The sequence below is a fragment of the Centruroides sculpturatus genome, unplaced genomic scaffold (genome assembly GCF_000671375.1).
Source record: "Centruroides sculpturatus isolate CEXI.00-Female unplaced genomic scaffold, Cexi_2.0 scaffold527, whole genome shotgun sequence".
Classification (NCBI taxonomy): domain Eukaryota; kingdom Metazoa; phylum Arthropoda; class Arachnida; order Scorpiones; family Buthidae; genus Centruroides; species Centruroides sculpturatus.
The window spans coordinates 144,057-162,009 of NW_019384763.1; the positions used below are offsets into that span (position 1 = coordinate 144,057).

Genomic DNA, 17,953 nt, shown 5'->3' on the forward strand with positions numbered 1-17,953 from the left:
CTCCTTGTACAGTACACGCAGTACAACCCAGCGTTGCCAGATGTTTTTTGTCCTTGTAGCCAAATAATTTTTAAAAAGTAGCCCAAAAGTAGCCAACTGCAGGAACAGTTGGCTACTTTTGGGCTACTTTTGTACTAGGTGTTGTTTTACCTAGTACTTTTGTACTAATCTGCTTGTCATAGCACCAAGATACCCAACACCATATTTCTAGTACCATTCATAAAATCCTAATACCTTTCCTTTCAAAACATTCATTTTTATTCTATATTTCTGTATTATTTTACTTTACTTTGGCAGTAAATAGATTTTTTTTTATTGCTTCCTCATTCAAGTGCAGCAGTTGAACGTATTTTTTACAATTACATTTAATAAAAACTATACAAAATCGAGTTTTTACCTATGCCTTGAAGCACTGTTATTAGCAAAGAAGCTACTTAAAAGCAACAAAGATAAATGTTACACAGGAAATCACTATCTGCTTCAACCATACAAAAACATTCCAGTGAGGAAGATTCTGATGATGATGATCTTACCAGTGATTTTTCAAGGTGATAATTTTAAAGTTTAGTACTTTGTGTTCATTACTTTTTTCAACATTTTGTTTATTTGATTGTTGTTGAAGAATAATAGCATTCTTGCAATATATGAATTTAGCCTGTGTGAATTTTGTATGTAACATGTAACACTATATATATTTTAATAAATAGAAATTTGAAAAATTATAAATTTATATATTATTTATAAGTATATATTTAAATAATATATAATATATACATAAATTTAGCAGTTTATGGTCAAAGTAATGCCTGCATGAGTCAATAGATCATTTTGACTTAATGTATTGATTCTGCACATATTATACTTATGTCATATTATCAATATTAATATTGATTTTTTTAAAAATACTATTGCACATTACTAATAGATATTTTAGAGAAAACTTAGTACCATTTTTTGTTATCTATTTCTCTTTTTAGTACCTTTTATAAAAAGGCTTGGAACAACCCTGCGTGCCAGTTGCTTTGTTTACTTCTTACAAAACGTGACGTGTGCAGTAGAGATTATTATAGTGTATTATTATTGCAATGAATAAAATATTTCTTTTATTTATGAAATTTTTTCCTTCGATTTATTTGTGTCCTCCTTTTCATTGTAAAAAAGTTGGTCACCTTATTATTAAGTTTATAATGAATCTAGTGTAAAATTTAAAATTAAATTATCCAAAATTTAGTATCGTATCTTTTCGACAGTTTTACGTGGAAAATTTTCAGTATTCTGAGAAAAATTTCAAGTTTTTTTTTCTTTTTAATCTAAATTGCTTTGTCATTTTGGAATGCATGTATTTTGTTAAGAATACAGAATTTTAAAAATAATTATATCTAAGAAAAAAAAGGAAATCATATTTAAATACTTAAGGATGAAATTGTATCTCTATCAGGAACCTGTAAAAATGCAGCTATGAATGAGGCAGTTGAGACCTTATTCATAGGATAAAAAAGTCAAAGGAACCACATGTGACTCTGCGAGATATAGCAGTCTGAAATCAGTCCATCTGGAGTTTTGAAGATCCTGAAAAATTAGGTAAAATTTAAAAATGAAAAACCCAGAACTATTTTTCAAAACAATACTAAAAATCAACTGTTTTCCACAATGGCGGACTGGCCATGTGGAAAATGTGGAAAATTCCACATGGGCCGTATACAATTTAGGCCATTTTTCTAAATATGTACATAATGTACCGTTTAATTTTAAAAAATTCATATATTTTTTTGTTAAGTAAGGTGTATAATATAGGTATATGTGTAGGCCTTTATCATTTTACCCGGCCCTACCCGTATCCGAAGTTAAATTAGTTCGGCCGATCTGAGTCAAACACCACTACATTAGCCCAAACAGAAAGCATTCTAGGAGAAAACTAATCAAAACTACCTTCTAAACAGAGAAAATTGGTCATTTGTTTACATTGCTAGAAACTATATACAACTCCTATGAATCTTAATGCTAAACTATAGAAATGCGAGTTATTAGTTTTGTACCTAGCCAGCAAAGCGATGATTGTAGTCATGACAAATTTAATGGCCACTTATATTATTTTCTTTATTTTAGGTAAGTAAAAAATGTTATTCAATAATAATTTCTCTATATTCCAAACGATTTAATTAAAAATAATATATTTTGTAGTGTGAGGCCGGGACCTCACCCCCTCTCCAACAGGAAACTGGTTGTCGAGCTAAAGCTAATAAATCGGTGATTTATTTCGTAAACAAGNCGTATCCATGTTGTAAAACAAAGATTGTTTATATCTTTTGATCCTTGCATGATAGGAAAATCTGAACATGATTTTTGAAATCAGGAGAAATTTTTTCTATGTGAATAATTATTTTAATGACAAAGGTATATATAACTTTGGTATTAAAATACCAGAGTTCCCCCACAACCATATGGACTCTACCTCAATTGAAAGCAAACATAACATGCCATATTGCTGCAATTTCTCAAACCTATCAGGCTATTGTTGAACAAGGTAAGTCGCTTTGAACACATGATTGACGCAAATGGATTGCACATTGAACAAATGTTGTGAATAAAAACCTTTTGCATGTTTTCATTTTGTGTTTCTTATTCTTCATGTTCCATTTTTTCATATAGTGGTAGAAATTTGAACTAATTATTTTTTTGCATTTTTCTTTTCCCCATGGTCCATATAATGTATACCAAGTTTCATCAAAATACATCAAAAAGAACAGGCTCTATACAGGTCTGAGTAGGGCAACTTTAATTATAATCACCCTGTATGTATAATATACTACAGTAGAGCCTCGATTATCCGACCCCTGATTAACCGACTGTCCTAGTCGGCAAATTTCAAATATCCGCTAGTGATGTGGCACCACAATATTTGGCTATGTCTTGGCTACTTTAATATTATTTTTACGTGTTTTAGCTGGCAACACTCATTCGACAATGAAAGGGAGCCAGTATTTAAACGAGACTTAATTTTCTAATTATGAGTGGTTGTTTATTTTGTGAGCAATAAAATAATTTAAAAATAATTTTTAACGATACGATAGCGACAACAATTATTTTAAAAAAAATTTGTTAGGCTTAACATCGATGAAAATTCAACGTGAAGTAGGTTAATAGCGATATACTAATTACATGGGATATAATAATATACTACACTAATAATGGATTTTTTCATACTTTTCGGTTATCCGACTTTTCAATTATCTGATCAACCCCAGTCCCCAATTGGGTCGGATAATCGAGGCTCTACTGTATATTAAATAAACTTTAACAATTATGTAGAAATGTTTTTCAACAAATTTTTATTTTTTGTATACAATATAAACTATTATTAAAAATAGGAGGAAAAAATAATTGATTTTAAGTAATAAGTTGTATCTCTGATTCAAAATCCAAAATTTAATCTTTATGAAACTCAGATCCATTTTCTTTTCTTATGAATCCAAATGATTATTCAAAAGATTAGAAAACTTGTTTTTCTTATAAATGAATATTTAAATAATTTAAAATCTATTTTTACCTGTTAGTACTTTTAGTTTTGTAAAATGCATTTTATTATGTAGGACTTGTTGAAAAAGCTGTTCTATATGCAAAATATCAATCTCTAAATGAATCGGGTGAATCAGGTATCTCATTTATTACTTTTTGTTATTTGAAAACTGTTTAATTGTAACATATTTAACACATTTTTTTTAAAATTAAAGTGAAAGGAGCAATTATTTTAGCTGAAATCATATCTTCATTGAAACGAACTCTTGCAAGAATGTTAGTGATTATTGTCAGTTTAGGCTTTGGCATTGTAAAGTGAGTACTTTCACCTGTAATATTAATTTATTATGAAGTATAATTTTAAATTTGTTCTAATTAATGTAAGTTTAATTAAATAAAAATTAATTTCAATAAAATAAAGGTTAATATAATTTATTGATATAATACCTACATTAGTGTTCTTTTGACTTATATTTACAGATTGACTAGTTTATTCTTAGCTTAGATATTTATCATCAAGGATCATAATGTTATATTGGATGTTTAGAATAATTTAATCAAGTGTTTTTTTACATAAAAGTCAAAAGGAACATGTAATTAATATGATTCTGATGTTCTTGCTACCTTGAAATGATTATACACAAAATTTGTTTAATATAGTTTGTTGAGATTTTGTTAATTTTTTGACTTTGACTTTGACAAAAAGTTATGCATCAAGAAGGTGATGTTAGAATTGAATTTTAAAAATTTATTTTAAGGAATTCTTTATATTTATTAAAAATTCTAATATTAATGAACAATTTCTGAAATTTAATACTATTTAAATTTATTAGACCTCGATTGGGCCCGTTGCTGCATAGGGTTGTATGTGTTGGAGTTCTGTACTTTCTGTTAAGTGCCATGGAAGGATTTATTCGGTCTTTAATGGTAAACTTACTTTTATACACAATATATTTAAAGTATAACTAATCTTTTTTATTAAAATCATAGAATGATTTAATTGAATTAATGTAATATAATTTTAAATAAATAAAATTATATAAAATTATAGAATAATAAATAAATAATGTAATTGTAATAAATTATAATAAACAGTAACTATTATTATAGTAAAAGATTATGTTAAATAATATAATTTTTAATGAAAGTTCTTATTTTATTGTGATTTTATAATAAATTTCAATGTATTAAGCTGTATATCATAAAATTGTTAAAATAATTTACCTATTATTTGCTTGTATTAAGATACATGTTTGACAGATTTAGGTGGTGATAATTTACATTTAATCAAAACAGTCATTTTCATTAATGATGTTGATTAAGATTAAATTTATAAATAACACTAGTCTACAAAATTCTAAAAAATTTTAGCAACAGAGATGAGACATTTTAAATTACACAAATTTATAGTCGGCACGATGAGAGGTTGTACTTGGTTAATATTAACTGTGTCTATTTAGGGAAAATAGGGTGACAGGTTGGGATAGAGAAAGTTTTCACTGTGTGAAAACTTTCTCTATTGGTTTTTTTAAACCTTTTTTCAGGGCTCCATTAAACTTTCTATTAGATATAAATATGTTTATAAAAATGTGTGAGACTTGCTATTAAATTCATAGATCACTGCTCCAGCTCCTCTCTACTTTCCCAGTTATCAGTCAAGATACAGAAGGTTCATTTTTGTTTACATACATGCTCTTTCCAAGGAAAAATAATTTATTATAACTGATAAAACTCATACAGCACAAGTTCTCACAATGTGAAGCAAAATTGCCATCCTGTCACCCTATCTGTCCAAAAATTTGCAAAGTTAGTATTGACCAAGTACAATCTATCATTGTGTCAATTATAAACATGTTGATTCCAAAAATGTTGTTAGTTTTTGCACAACACAGAATTTTCAAATTACTATAAACTCCACCATATAAGTATAACATGAGAAGCTACATATAAATGAAAATAAATGCAGTGAAGAATTCACAAATAATATCTAATAACAGTTTATTAACTCAGACACATTGTCTTCTGGCATTTCAATGGTCAATTACTTTGCAAATTAGTAGATGATATCACAGAGCAAATCTCTGAACTTGCACCTACGTTTATGACATGTTGAATCTTCCTATTGATGAACGACACAAAAAATATAAACCAAAGGTTGTTTTCAACAGTTTAGAAATTGATCAGCATTGATTGCAGTGAATCTACCACATACACAGCAAAATTTATCTAGAGAATTGACACAAGTATCTTAAATAATTATAATACAAGTATGTTATTGTCTCTTTATTACAGTTCATATGTATAGCCTACATTGTTTCTTTCAGCCTGAGCTAGAAGAGTGCACACTGATATGCAAACTGTTTACAGCTCGCTCACAGAACAATAATCATGTTGTAAATCATGGGAGCAGGAAAATCTTCATCAGCGCTGATCAACACTGACAAAAGGACATGTTATGCAGATATTTTATAGCTCATAACTGAAAATTCAGAGTTCAGTACATCCATTGAAATAAAATTTAGCATTCATCATGTCTGTCATGTACCATTCATCTGAAAATCATGTATACTAGCATAATAGCTATTTTTAATTTATTTTAATATTTAACTACATTATTATAAATTACAATAAAATAACTATAATATTGAAATGTTCATTATAGTTATAGGCAGTATCACTTCATAAGAATGGAATAGACTTATCAGCTGGCACTCTTTTTTAACAAAAAATATTGTGTATTAAGTTTTTTGATTTATATTGCAGTAATATATTAATAAATTTTTTATTTATTTATATGATTTGGGTTTCAATGTTTTATAAATAATTTTTATTATTATTATTTAACAATATTTAATAATTGTGTTACCTATTTGACAGTTAAAAAATGATCCAAGCAAGCAAACATTAATAGCAGGTGTGCCACTTGCTTTTATGGATAGTGCAATATGCTGGTGGATATCCTTTTTAATCATTTACATTAATAAGTAGATAAAATATAAATTTGTTAAATTGATATAAATTTTTAATTATGTAATTATAAAATATTGAATTATTTTTAATGTTGGAATCATTAATCCATTAAATTTAGTTCCCTACATAGAATATTGTTGTTTTGCTCAGATGGTAATTTTAGAAACTGCCATTATTTTACTATTAAAGATAATTTCTTAAATTTGAACTATTCAAATTTATTAAACTTCAATTGGATCCACTGCTGCATGAGATTGTAAATGTACAAAAAATGTGTGTGTATACATTCAATATTTAGATCTTATTACTTTTACAATGAGATAATTTCTTAAATTTGAATTGTTTGTTTAAATAAACTTTTGTTGGCTTTTTTTTTAATAGTTTAAAGTTGTAAGTTGGTGATCCCTGCTTGGAGAACCACAGACTGGCGAATATACAAGGTGAAATAAGGGTGGGTCCTAGCCACCAGGCCCGCCTGCCAGAATATCATCCAAATGTGCCTCCAAATGAAATGCCAGAAAAATGTGAAAATTTTGAAGAATTATGTTGGACACCTGGTATACCAGATTGTGATTTGATGATGTATCTCCGTGCTGCCAGGTTTATAGTAATTTAATTACATTTTATATGATATATATTATATTATATTCATTTTAATAAATATATTATTTCACAGGAGTATGGCAGCATTTGCTGGTATGTGTGATGGAGGTTCAGCAGAAGATGGTTATTTAGCAGCATCAAGAGATGATACAACAATAAATGCTTTAGATTTAGTGAGTACATGATTTTCTTTAATATGATTTAGTGGTTGCATTATTTATTTTTTCTTTTATTTTCTGTTAATAATTATGTCAAAAGTTTAGCTATACAGTGGATTCATTCCCTTCTAGAGAATTGCAAATCAGTATACACAAATCATGGTGCAAAATTCTGAAGTAATTATGCAATGAATTTGGTGAAATTTTTTCCCTCTGGGCTATAATTGAAAACAAATACACATACAAATTCATTAAAGTGATCCTGATTACCTGGCACCATAATAAATACATAAAAGAAAACATTTAATTTGGAAAACAAGAAATTTTTTTTTCAGAGAAACCTTTTTATTTTTTAAAAGAAAAGCTTCAGCTCTGTGTTTATAACATATTTCAAGTCTTTCAACTGATTGAACTGAACAGTTTAAAAACTGGTTCTAGATTTCATTATTTAAATTTTCACAGAGTTTTAAAATTTAAATTACAAGTTAATTGCAAGTTTTTAATATATAAACTACAACATTTTAAAGCTTAGTATGTCTGTAATGAAGGTCTGTTGCAAGGCAAGAAAATGGTGTGAATAAGATAACATGCATTTATGTGAATAAGAGTGGCATTTCTATATTCCTGTAATATGAGACTTAAGACACTCCTTCATTTTGATCTTAACCAAAATGAAAGAGTACCTCTAAGTCAAGAAAACTGAAGAAGGACCTGACAAATTCAAGTAAACAGAAAGTTGAGTGATAGCCAAGGACAGAAGTCAATGGAGTTATTAAAATTTCTACTACCAAAAAAGCCATTACTTTACTCTTCTGAAAAGTTTAGGAGTCTCAAGCCAGAATGGGCACTTAGACTGATTTTCAGAAGTCTGTTGCACCCATTATTACTCTGGTAAAAGCTGTACATGAATTACTTAAAAATATTATGGTTCAGGTTTGATTATGCCATTAGTAACCTAGTTCATCTTTTGCAGATGTCAAATTAGAACAAAATGTTACACTTACAGTTCTTGATTATGAGAATTTATTTCCATTTATAAAAATAGATGCTGCCATTGCAGAGTCAGAGATAAAAATAGAGGCAGAGTCTGTTTTGAAATCTGAAATTTGATTCAAATTGAATTTGAAAAGGAATTTAGCAATTTTTAATATATTTTAGAGATCATCTGAAAATATGTAGACACCACGTACTGGTACACTAATGTCATGTAGGCCTAATGGTTGGCAGAGACAAAGCAATTTTGTTTTTCACTTGAGCAGTTCGGTTTTTCCGGAGGGTCAGCATATTGGGATGTATCACACAGGTAGAGCACATCTGAGGTGGACCTGAATAGGAACAACTGACCCTGCTCTGGATTGGACCGGACAATCCCCTTAAAAGCGAAGATACAAAAATCCCCAGACAGTTTTTTGAGGTCTTTCAACTGAGTTGGAAGACAGCTAGAGTTCCCTTGGAAGGCATTGTGTGCATGATTACATCTAGATTCAGACAGCAGTGTGAGGGGCTAGCTGGGGATACAGAGTAGTTTTTACTTGTGTACCACTTAATCGGTGTCTAGTTGTTAAACTAGTCCTCTGTTTGTCTAACAAGGATGGTTTTCCTAATTCAAGGAAAATCGAGGGTGGAGGGCTTTAACTAATATGTTAATTTTAAGTGGAATTTGATGATTGCATAATCACCTTTTCCTTACGTCAGGATTCCCGACACCAGTTACTCAATTATTTTATATGCGGATTAACATGCGTTATCCCTAAACTCGTGAATATCTAACATTAATATTAAAGAAGCCATATTTTTATAACAAATCAAGATATTTAATGGATCAAGAATATAAAATTATACAAAAGAATGAATCTAAACCTAATCTTAATTCTAATCCTTAACCTAAGATTTCCTCTAAACCTAATGCGTGAGAGAGAGTTCACAACAATCTATCAGAGTTCATATCACCTTCTTCTTTAGGTCTTTTGTATCTTTTTCTATATCTATTTGAGAATCTTCTTCCTTTCTTGATTATTTCTCTTCTAATATTTTCTAGGAGAGTTCTTTTAAATCTTCTCTTGTATACTTCGAATGTAGTACTCTTTCATAAGACGAGATTGTATGACAACCTTTCTTCGATGGACTGCCTCTATCATATGGCTAGTTCTCTTCTTGGCAAACCTCTTTTCAACGGACTGCCTCTATTGTACGTCGGATTTCTCTGTATGGCAATACCTTTCTTCAACGGACTGCCTTGAATGGTGGGAAAATGTGTGTTTTATTTGCTCTTCAATAATGTATGCAAAACTCGACTCGTGAGTCGGCCTGGGAAAGGAAATCAACTTCCTTTCAAAATCAGATGTTTTTCCGTTTTTTTTTAGAAACTTCGTTGAAGTTGAAAAATATTAATTTCTCTTAATTTTTTAATTTTCTAATCTTTTCTTCAAATTATTTTGATTAAAATGATCCTCCCCTGAATTTCCATATTCTCACAGCAGCAATCCAGTTGTTGAGACCAGTATACGAAGCTGGTGGATTCTACAGATGCTCTCGCCAAAGTGGCCCATCTCCAAGTAAAGAAAACTGTGCTCAAAGGAAGACCGTAAGGTGACTTTTGGATAAATCCTTTCCTTTCTCTCTTTTTAGTTAGAACATGTTCTAACTAAAAAGGGAGAAAGGAAAAATCATTCAATCGGGAACGAATCAAACGATCAACCCTTGTGTACATCACTACTAATACTGTATTTGGCAACACTAGCATGATGCGAATCAGTTATCTATCGTCGAGAGTCTGGCAAATTTATAGTAGAAATATTTTCTGTATTTTGGATTAATAAAGTATTAAAATAGGTAGCTAATTATTATTTTTTTACTATTTATTTATTTACCTACATATTACATATTTTATTTTAGAATTTATTATTAGTTCGTTTAATTGGGGGCAGCCACTTAATTGGACCAAAATGGATTAGTCCCAATGTGTCCCAATTAAGTGGAATCGACTGTACTTCATTTCTTGTTTAATATCTTCTAACATTACTGTTTTACCAAGTTTTGTGGCAAATGAGCTCTAAACAAGTACCTACAGCACAATGAAAAGCCATTATTCTAATTGGAGATAATAAAAATTTCTTAAAAATCTATTCTGCAGAGTACTGTTAATAAACCTGTAGAAGTTACTGTAATTACATACAATACACACATCAATTATAACAGGCTACTTTATATAAAGCTTACTTAAATGATATATGGATGCTGAAATTAAAAACTTAAGTACATACATTACTTCAAAATTTTGATAAGGTATAAATCATTTACCAAGTGTTTTGTAATTATTTTAAGCACTATGTGAACTATTACTTAAACTTAGACATGTTGATCTCTAATATACTTTTTGTTAAAATTGGTGACATAATATTTGAATGACCCACATTAACTCATTTTTGATTATCTACTCTCTCTATCACATTTGTCACCAAGTTTTAGATCCTCAAGCTGATGTCACATCTGAGCTGTCACACCAATATTAAAATCAAATCAAATTATTTTTAAAATTAGCTTTGCCTTGGCAGGAAAAAAGAATAAATTAGATAAATGAAAAAAAATTTACTAATATACCAAAGAAAAAGAATCTAATGATATTGTAATCATGCACACAATACTTTCCAAGGAAACTCTGTCTTCCAACTCAGTCAAGAGACCTAAAAAAATTGTCTGGGGATTTTTGTCCCTTTGCTTTTAAGGGACAAAAATCCAGTCCAATCCAGAGCAGGATCAGTTGCTCTTATTCAGGCCCACTTCAGACGGGATCCCCATGTGGTACATCACAATATGCTGACCCCTCCGGAAAAACCAAACTGCTCAAGCGAAAAACAAAATTGCTTTGTCTCTGCCAACCGTTAGGCCTACACGACATTAGTGTACCAGTACGTGGTGTCTACATATTTTCGGAAGATCTCTAAAATGTATAAAAAATTGCTAAATTCCTTTTCTGCTACTGTCCCAATTAAGCAATTAAATTATGTATTAATCTATTAGTTTGGTTTCTGTTCTTTGAGATTTGGCCCAATAAAGCGGCTACCCTGATTAACCGGTGGCACAATTAAACGGAAGCAACTGTATATCTAAAACATCACCTAGTGATCAAATCTAGGAGTGTTCATTTTTTTTTCCTATTATGGTGATTTATTTATTTAAGATGTTAACTATATTTGTTAATTAATACATAAGCATAAAATTGAATTTATTTCTCTGTGCCAACCCTCTTCTAATGTACCTACTTTTTTGTAAGTCATTAGGTACACTTAGTATAGAAATGTATTAAAAATAATTTTGTTTTGGAAAAACAAATGTGCAGTTTTGTTCCCTATATTTCTGTTCTTATTTTTGATAATTTATTAAATATTATTGTTATGTCTTTCTTTAATTGCATTAAGTATACAGGACATTTTATGCTATTTAGTTTTTGTAATTCTTTGTGTAAGTCAGTAAATCTAACAATAGATATACAAATGAAGCTTAAAATGACAATTTAAGCAAAATATGATGCAAATAAAACTGTTAAAATATCTATATCTATAAAAAGTTGTTTTATAACAAAAAAAATTATGTATCATCAAAATGATGATACATAATATTTTATATAAATATATAATTTATATAAATATAAATTATATATTTATATGTTTGATATAAATATTAAATTTATATAAACAAACATAAACATAGTTTGATATAAATATTAAATTTATATAAAAAACATAAACATAGTTTGATATAAATATTAAATTTAGTGCAAAATGCACTAAATTTAATATTTGATATCAAAACTATGTTTATGTTATTTACATTTAACTTTCTTTACATGTTCTTTGTATAAATGATTAGACATATTTTTGTAATTTTATTGATAAATTTCAGGCCTCCCACTCAGTCACTTTTAACTATCTAGCAACAAAGTGAAATATATATCATTGATACATGTTAGAAATTTCTGCTGAAAACAAAGAAAACTAAACTGATCTCTTGATCTTTACAGATTATCAATATAAAATTACCATATATGATTAATTTTGAATAATGAATTAGTTATAAAAATTTTAAATCTTTACACATTAAAACTATTTGTAGACAAGCAAAACGTAATAATACGAGAAAATATGAAAAGCACTTTTCATATTTTATCATTCAATAAAATAATTTTACTCAGTGCGATAACTAGTTTTAATCTTTGTCCCTCCTCTTTTCATAAAAATAAAATTGAAATGGTGATTTAATTTTTAGCTTTAACCAAATGTCTTACTTAATCAGCCCCATGCAGACAAAATTTGAAAATGAAAATATAACACTGATAATTTTTTGTAGTGCACTTCATGGTCTCCTTCATTCTGGCCCATGCACCCATTTCAACTGTCTAATTATGACAATGATTTCATCAGCATTTCAAGATGAATTATAATCAATTAATTTAATTGCCTTTATATCCTTATATCTTACTTAAGTCCCAGTTGACAATAATAGAATAATCATATTATTAAGACAATTACACTGGTGTACCGGTTATTTGCAAAAGGAGGAGTTCTTAATCAGAAAAACAAAAAATCTTTATTTTTTACAGGGAAAACAACAGGTAAAAAATAAAGATTTTTTATTTTTCTGATTAAGAACTCCTCCTTTTGCAAATAACCGGTACACCAGTGTAATTGTCTTAATAATATGATAAGTCCCAGTTGACAATAATAGAATAAAGTGAATTATAATCAGTTTACATTGTTGTTTTGTTATTCTTTCAATTATGAGACATATCTTTAACAAAATTTTTTTTTTATATTATTCAGTATAAAAAGTATTAGAAACTTAAGTACTTAATAATAGAAAGTCCTTTTTGAAACATTAATTTATAAACAGTGAGATTAATAAAATTGTTTTCATTATAATGGAAATTTTGAAGTCAACATGGTGGAAAATAGGTTTTGTCTATCTGACAATTTTCCTTCACCTGTGGCTTGTATTGGTCATGATATGATCTGGATTTTACATTAAGCTCTTTATCATTTGCAAGTTCTAGCATATGAAAAAAAGATAAATTAATTCTTGGTATAAAATCTACACTGATTTAAATATTATAGCCTGACTTTCCTTGTATGCATGGCCATGCGGAGCTGTTTTTCAGTTACTGTTAATTAATAAAACCAGCATCTAACTTACTTGTAAATAATTTATTACCTTCAGTGCTCTTAAAATAATTGCAAAAGCTATATTGACCTATAGATGTTTGTTGCCTTGTTAGTTTAACATGACTTTTAGTTCCCAACAATGCTGAATATTTCCAAATGAGAGGAAGACTCCCTCTTCCCTTTCCTAGGATGAGACAATGAATTTTGGAGGGGAGCTTAAAAATGTCGTTCTCTTCCATTACCAATATTAGTCTATTTTCAATAAAAAAAAGTTTACTTATTTGGTGGTGCTAGCAGCTCATTTAGAGGCAAAGCTTGAAGAAAGTTTGTTAAACAAAGAAAATAAAACATTTGCACTTGCCTCTTTATTGACAATTGATAATATATTTTTGTAATAGATTACACTAAGTTTATTAAATTGTTCCTTAATTTATTTTTGATTAAATTATTTTACATTTTAGTAATAATTTTACAAAATTAATTTTTTTGTTACCTAAACCAATGTCATTTTATCTCTAACCTATGTCCATGGTCCATATTTTAAAAATTAGTCATGAATGAGATGCAAAATTCTTTCTACACACTAAATTATAATGAGACAACAAACAGTTCTAGTAAGAAGCAGTTTCAGATCACAATCAAATATTGGTTTTGAAAAACAACAATGTTACTTCACAATGCATATTTTTTTATGGGAAGAGCCACAGCAGAAGTAATATATCACAAATTGCAGGGAGTAGTTGAAAAAGTGGACTCTCACTTGAATTTTTTTCAGCCAAAAGCATATACAAGAAGCCATAGCTGTGGTGATGTCTTGAAAGTGTTTCCACTGACAATCAGACAAGGTGAACTCACAGATGAGTGGGAGCTGTTGCAGCTTGAAAAAGTGACCAAGAGAAGCAGAGAGACTAAAACTGATGAGTAATGGAAACAGTTTTTCAACATGAAATTGTGAAGTTGTAACACTACAAAAATTGAGAAGGCATCTCTGTCACTTATGGCAATGCTAATGTTGAAAGAAGGTTTCCTAGTTCAAAGGAAGTGCTTTAAGAGGAACATGCATCCATTTCTGAGAAGTTATGAAATGCCATATCAGTGTTGTGGAATCAGATGTTTTAGGGAGTTAGTCAGTAAAATTCATCAGGCTTGTGACTGACCTTGAATTTTACTATTGGTAAAGTGTAAAGTAGGAAAAATACTTTTTAATTAGTATCTACAGAAATTTCTTAGAAAATGGACTCTAATAAATTTATGTGACAATGCCAAAGTGCCCCTTATGCTTCAGCACCACGAGACTGAAAGGTCGACATTGCATTTGTGATGACTAGTTCGTCAGGACTGACATCATTGTGTCTTTAAGGACAGATACAGAACTTTGATGGCCGCTAATTTTTGTGCAAGTGGTTGCATTTGTAGGCTCTTGGATTCGGGATGGAGATGGCCTGAGAGACAACTGGAAGAAATGTTCGCTTCTACAAATGTAACAATTTGTAATACCCATTTATTTGCATAGCAATAATATACAGAAGTTGGTTAAGATGCATAGCTGGCACTAATTTTGTATAACAATTATAGAAAAAACTAACCCTTATCATTAATATTGCGGGTCCCTGCCCACGAGAGAGAGAGTTCACAATCGTTTGCACTTTGGTAAATACCTGGGTTAGTAGAAGTTGGTCCCTTTTCAGAATCTCAGAATTGGCAGATTGTTGAATTGCTGGTCCGCCAGGTGGTTTGGAAGAAACTTCAATGAATGAAAGGGGTGAATGTCTTTTTTTGTCTTGAGAGGGCAGAGGATCGGCAATGGCTTGAGCAGTATCCGAAACAGGATCGGGCACGAACACTGGTTTAAAGCGAACTAACTATGATATCAAATGGCTTCTTTTTATTAGGGGGTCCTTTGTGGGTTTTTCCCATGACCTCGTTAGGAATTATTATACATCAGAGCCAATGGTTAAATTTCAATCGGTTCTGGATGACACATTTGATGTGTCACTATGGGAAAAGTTTTAATCATATCTTCGATGATTTTTCTCTCAAAAAATTTCTTGAATAAAAATTTTTTGTCAAGTTTTGCTCTCACATTTAGATATCAAAAACATATTTTTTCCAAAATTCTTATTTGAAAATTCTACTATATGCTTGAGTTTAGTCAATTGTTAGTAGGAAATTAAATATACCCATAGTAGTCAGAACAGGAGAAGCTATTTTACAAGCCAATTTATTATGTCATTTATCAAATTGTTGTTTTTTGCATTTTATTGTATTTAGTTTTTTCTTTAAAATGATAATTAAATTTAAATCAATTTTTGATAAACAAATAAAAGTGGAATTCTTTTGGTTGATTAAGATGTAGTATGTTTTTTTATGTACACTGCTTGAAAGTTTTTCCAAAGTAAATTCGTTATGCTAAAATTTATGATGAGAATCAAAAAATAGATAATATTTTTATCTAAAATTTCTCTATAAAAAGTTCAGATACTCAGTAGTATTTTTCTTATAAAAAGAAACATAGTGTGACATTTTAAAAAAGGGAAAAGGATGGAGTTGGCAAACAAATAGTCTTGGGCACTTTTTTGATCATAATGGTTATGTAACAACAAGACTATTCTATTCTCATACAAGACACAGAAAAACTGTTCAGTCTAGTAAAGACAGTCAGGAAGTCATACATGGATTTCTAGAAGATAAAAGGAAAAGGGACATATGAAATAAACAAGAGGAGGAGGAAAAAAATGGAAAAAGATTACAAAATAAAGGAAAACATATAAAGCAGGAACAAACATTAAAAGAGAATAGAATAGAGGATAAGAGAAAGCAGAAGTTAGCAAATGCATTGGTTACTCAGTCCAAGAAAAAATTAAAGAAAGCTGTGAAATCAAAGAATTTTGAGTATGTAAAAGTTGCAAAAAACCTTAAAATGCAGCTTTTTATTAACTAATCAAACATTTTCAGTCATTTGAATGACCTTTCTCAGGAATAAAAGTCAGATGATTTCAATTTTTATTCCTGAGGAAGATCATTCAAGTGTTGAAAACATTTGATTAGTTCAATGGTTTCCAAACTTTGATTCTCAGTGTCCTTGCTAAATGCAGATTTTCACAAGGCGTTCTATGTCAAATTCTAACAAGTACATTAAATTGTAACATTATAAAAATTTTATAACATTTTGTGGCGCCCCTGTGAGGAAGCCGCAGCACACACTTTGGAAACCACTGGATTAATTAATAAAAAGCTGCATTTTAAAGGAGTTTTTTTTTTTTTTTGTTAATGTTTGATTCTTCTTAAACTGCAGTTAAATAATAGTGTAAATATGTAAAAGTTGCACAAGCAATATTATAAAAGGCAACAATTACTGGATTGGAAAAGGACTAGAGTTACTGCAAAAGACTATTGAATAGACATTATTTCTTAACAAAAGATTCAAAAAGTAATTATTGAATACTTCTTATTATTACATTTGTTATTGAATATATTTAGCCTCTGTTTAGTCAGATTTACTTCATGAACAGAATGCAATACAAATGCTAGCTGTTGTCATAAAGTGGATGAATGTAGTTGGCAAATAAAGATTATGAAAACATGTTTGAGTAAAGAAGTCTCTATTTTACTTTTTTTTTAACCCTCACATGGAGTGGGAGACCTGTAATTTAGATAATGATAACTTAAAAATATGAAAATTGGTAATATAGTTTGTCAAATCCATTTTGTAGAATAAAATTTTACCATTATTTCAGATTAATATATACTTCATTCATAAATAGCTTAGTAGTTTATTTAAATTAGATTAGTTATTGCTTTAAAAGATGATTTAAGAAATATAATAGTTGTAGTTTTTGATTAAATAAAATTTTCTAAAAATTGTATTCATTAATTAAAAAAATATTTATCCACTTTATAAATCTTTATATAGCTGCACAAATATTTTAAACATATATATATAGCACAATGATTCACTGTAATATTATCATTTCTATTACTTTATTCAATTGAAAAACTTTTTTCATTGCTGTAAATCAAATTTCCTCTGAAAAGTGTTTTACAATAATGAAATATTTTGTAACTACTATAATCTAACTTTAAAAATTATCTATAAACAGCTACACTATATTGGTATGTTATACACTTAGCTACATACAAGCAGCTACGATACTGGCCAAGCTCTTCAAGCTCTTGTGAAGAATCCAATTCCCCCCGGAATAGACAAAAAGTGGACAGAAGAAGAACAAGTTAGTTTTTTTTATAAATCATTATAATAAAACAAATAATTAAATTTAAAGTAATGGTGTTTATATAAATTTTTAATAAATAACATGCAAATAAATTAATGTTTATGTAATTCAGAAACGATTTGTAAAAGGACTTCGACAATTTGGAAAAAATTTTTTCAGAATTCGCAAAGAATTGCTACCACATAAGGAAACAGTATGTATTATAATTTTTGAAATACTTTGTGAAATTTATTTATACTAATTTTATATTAAAATAAAATAATGAAATTATAGATGATTTTTTTCCAATTATAACATTTTGTGTGGAAATTCCATC

General features: G+C 29.0%; 1 protein-coding gene across 3 annotated transcripts in view; it reads left to right on the forward strand.

Annotated features, from left to right (window-relative positions):
• The window catches only part of LOC111628846 (arginine-glutamic acid dipeptide repeats protein-like), a 43,043-nt gene that overhangs the window by 8,987 nt on the left and 16,103 nt on the right, over positions 1 to 17,953 (forward strand). For all 3 annotated transcript variants that reach the window (XM_023372693.1, XM_023372691.1, XM_023372694.1), the window contains exons 2-5: positions 6,868 to 7,086; positions 7,163 to 7,262; positions 17,536 to 17,634; positions 17,750 to 17,830. In XM_023372693.1, coding sequence (XP_023228461.1) covers positions 6,998 to 7,086; positions 7,163 to 7,262; positions 17,536 to 17,634; positions 17,750 to 17,830 — 369 coding nt within the window. In that variant the 5' untranslated portion in view covers positions 6,868 to 6,997. The remainder of the gene's footprint in view (positions 1 to 6,867; positions 7,087 to 7,162; positions 7,263 to 17,535; positions 17,635 to 17,749; positions 17,831 to 17,953) is intronic.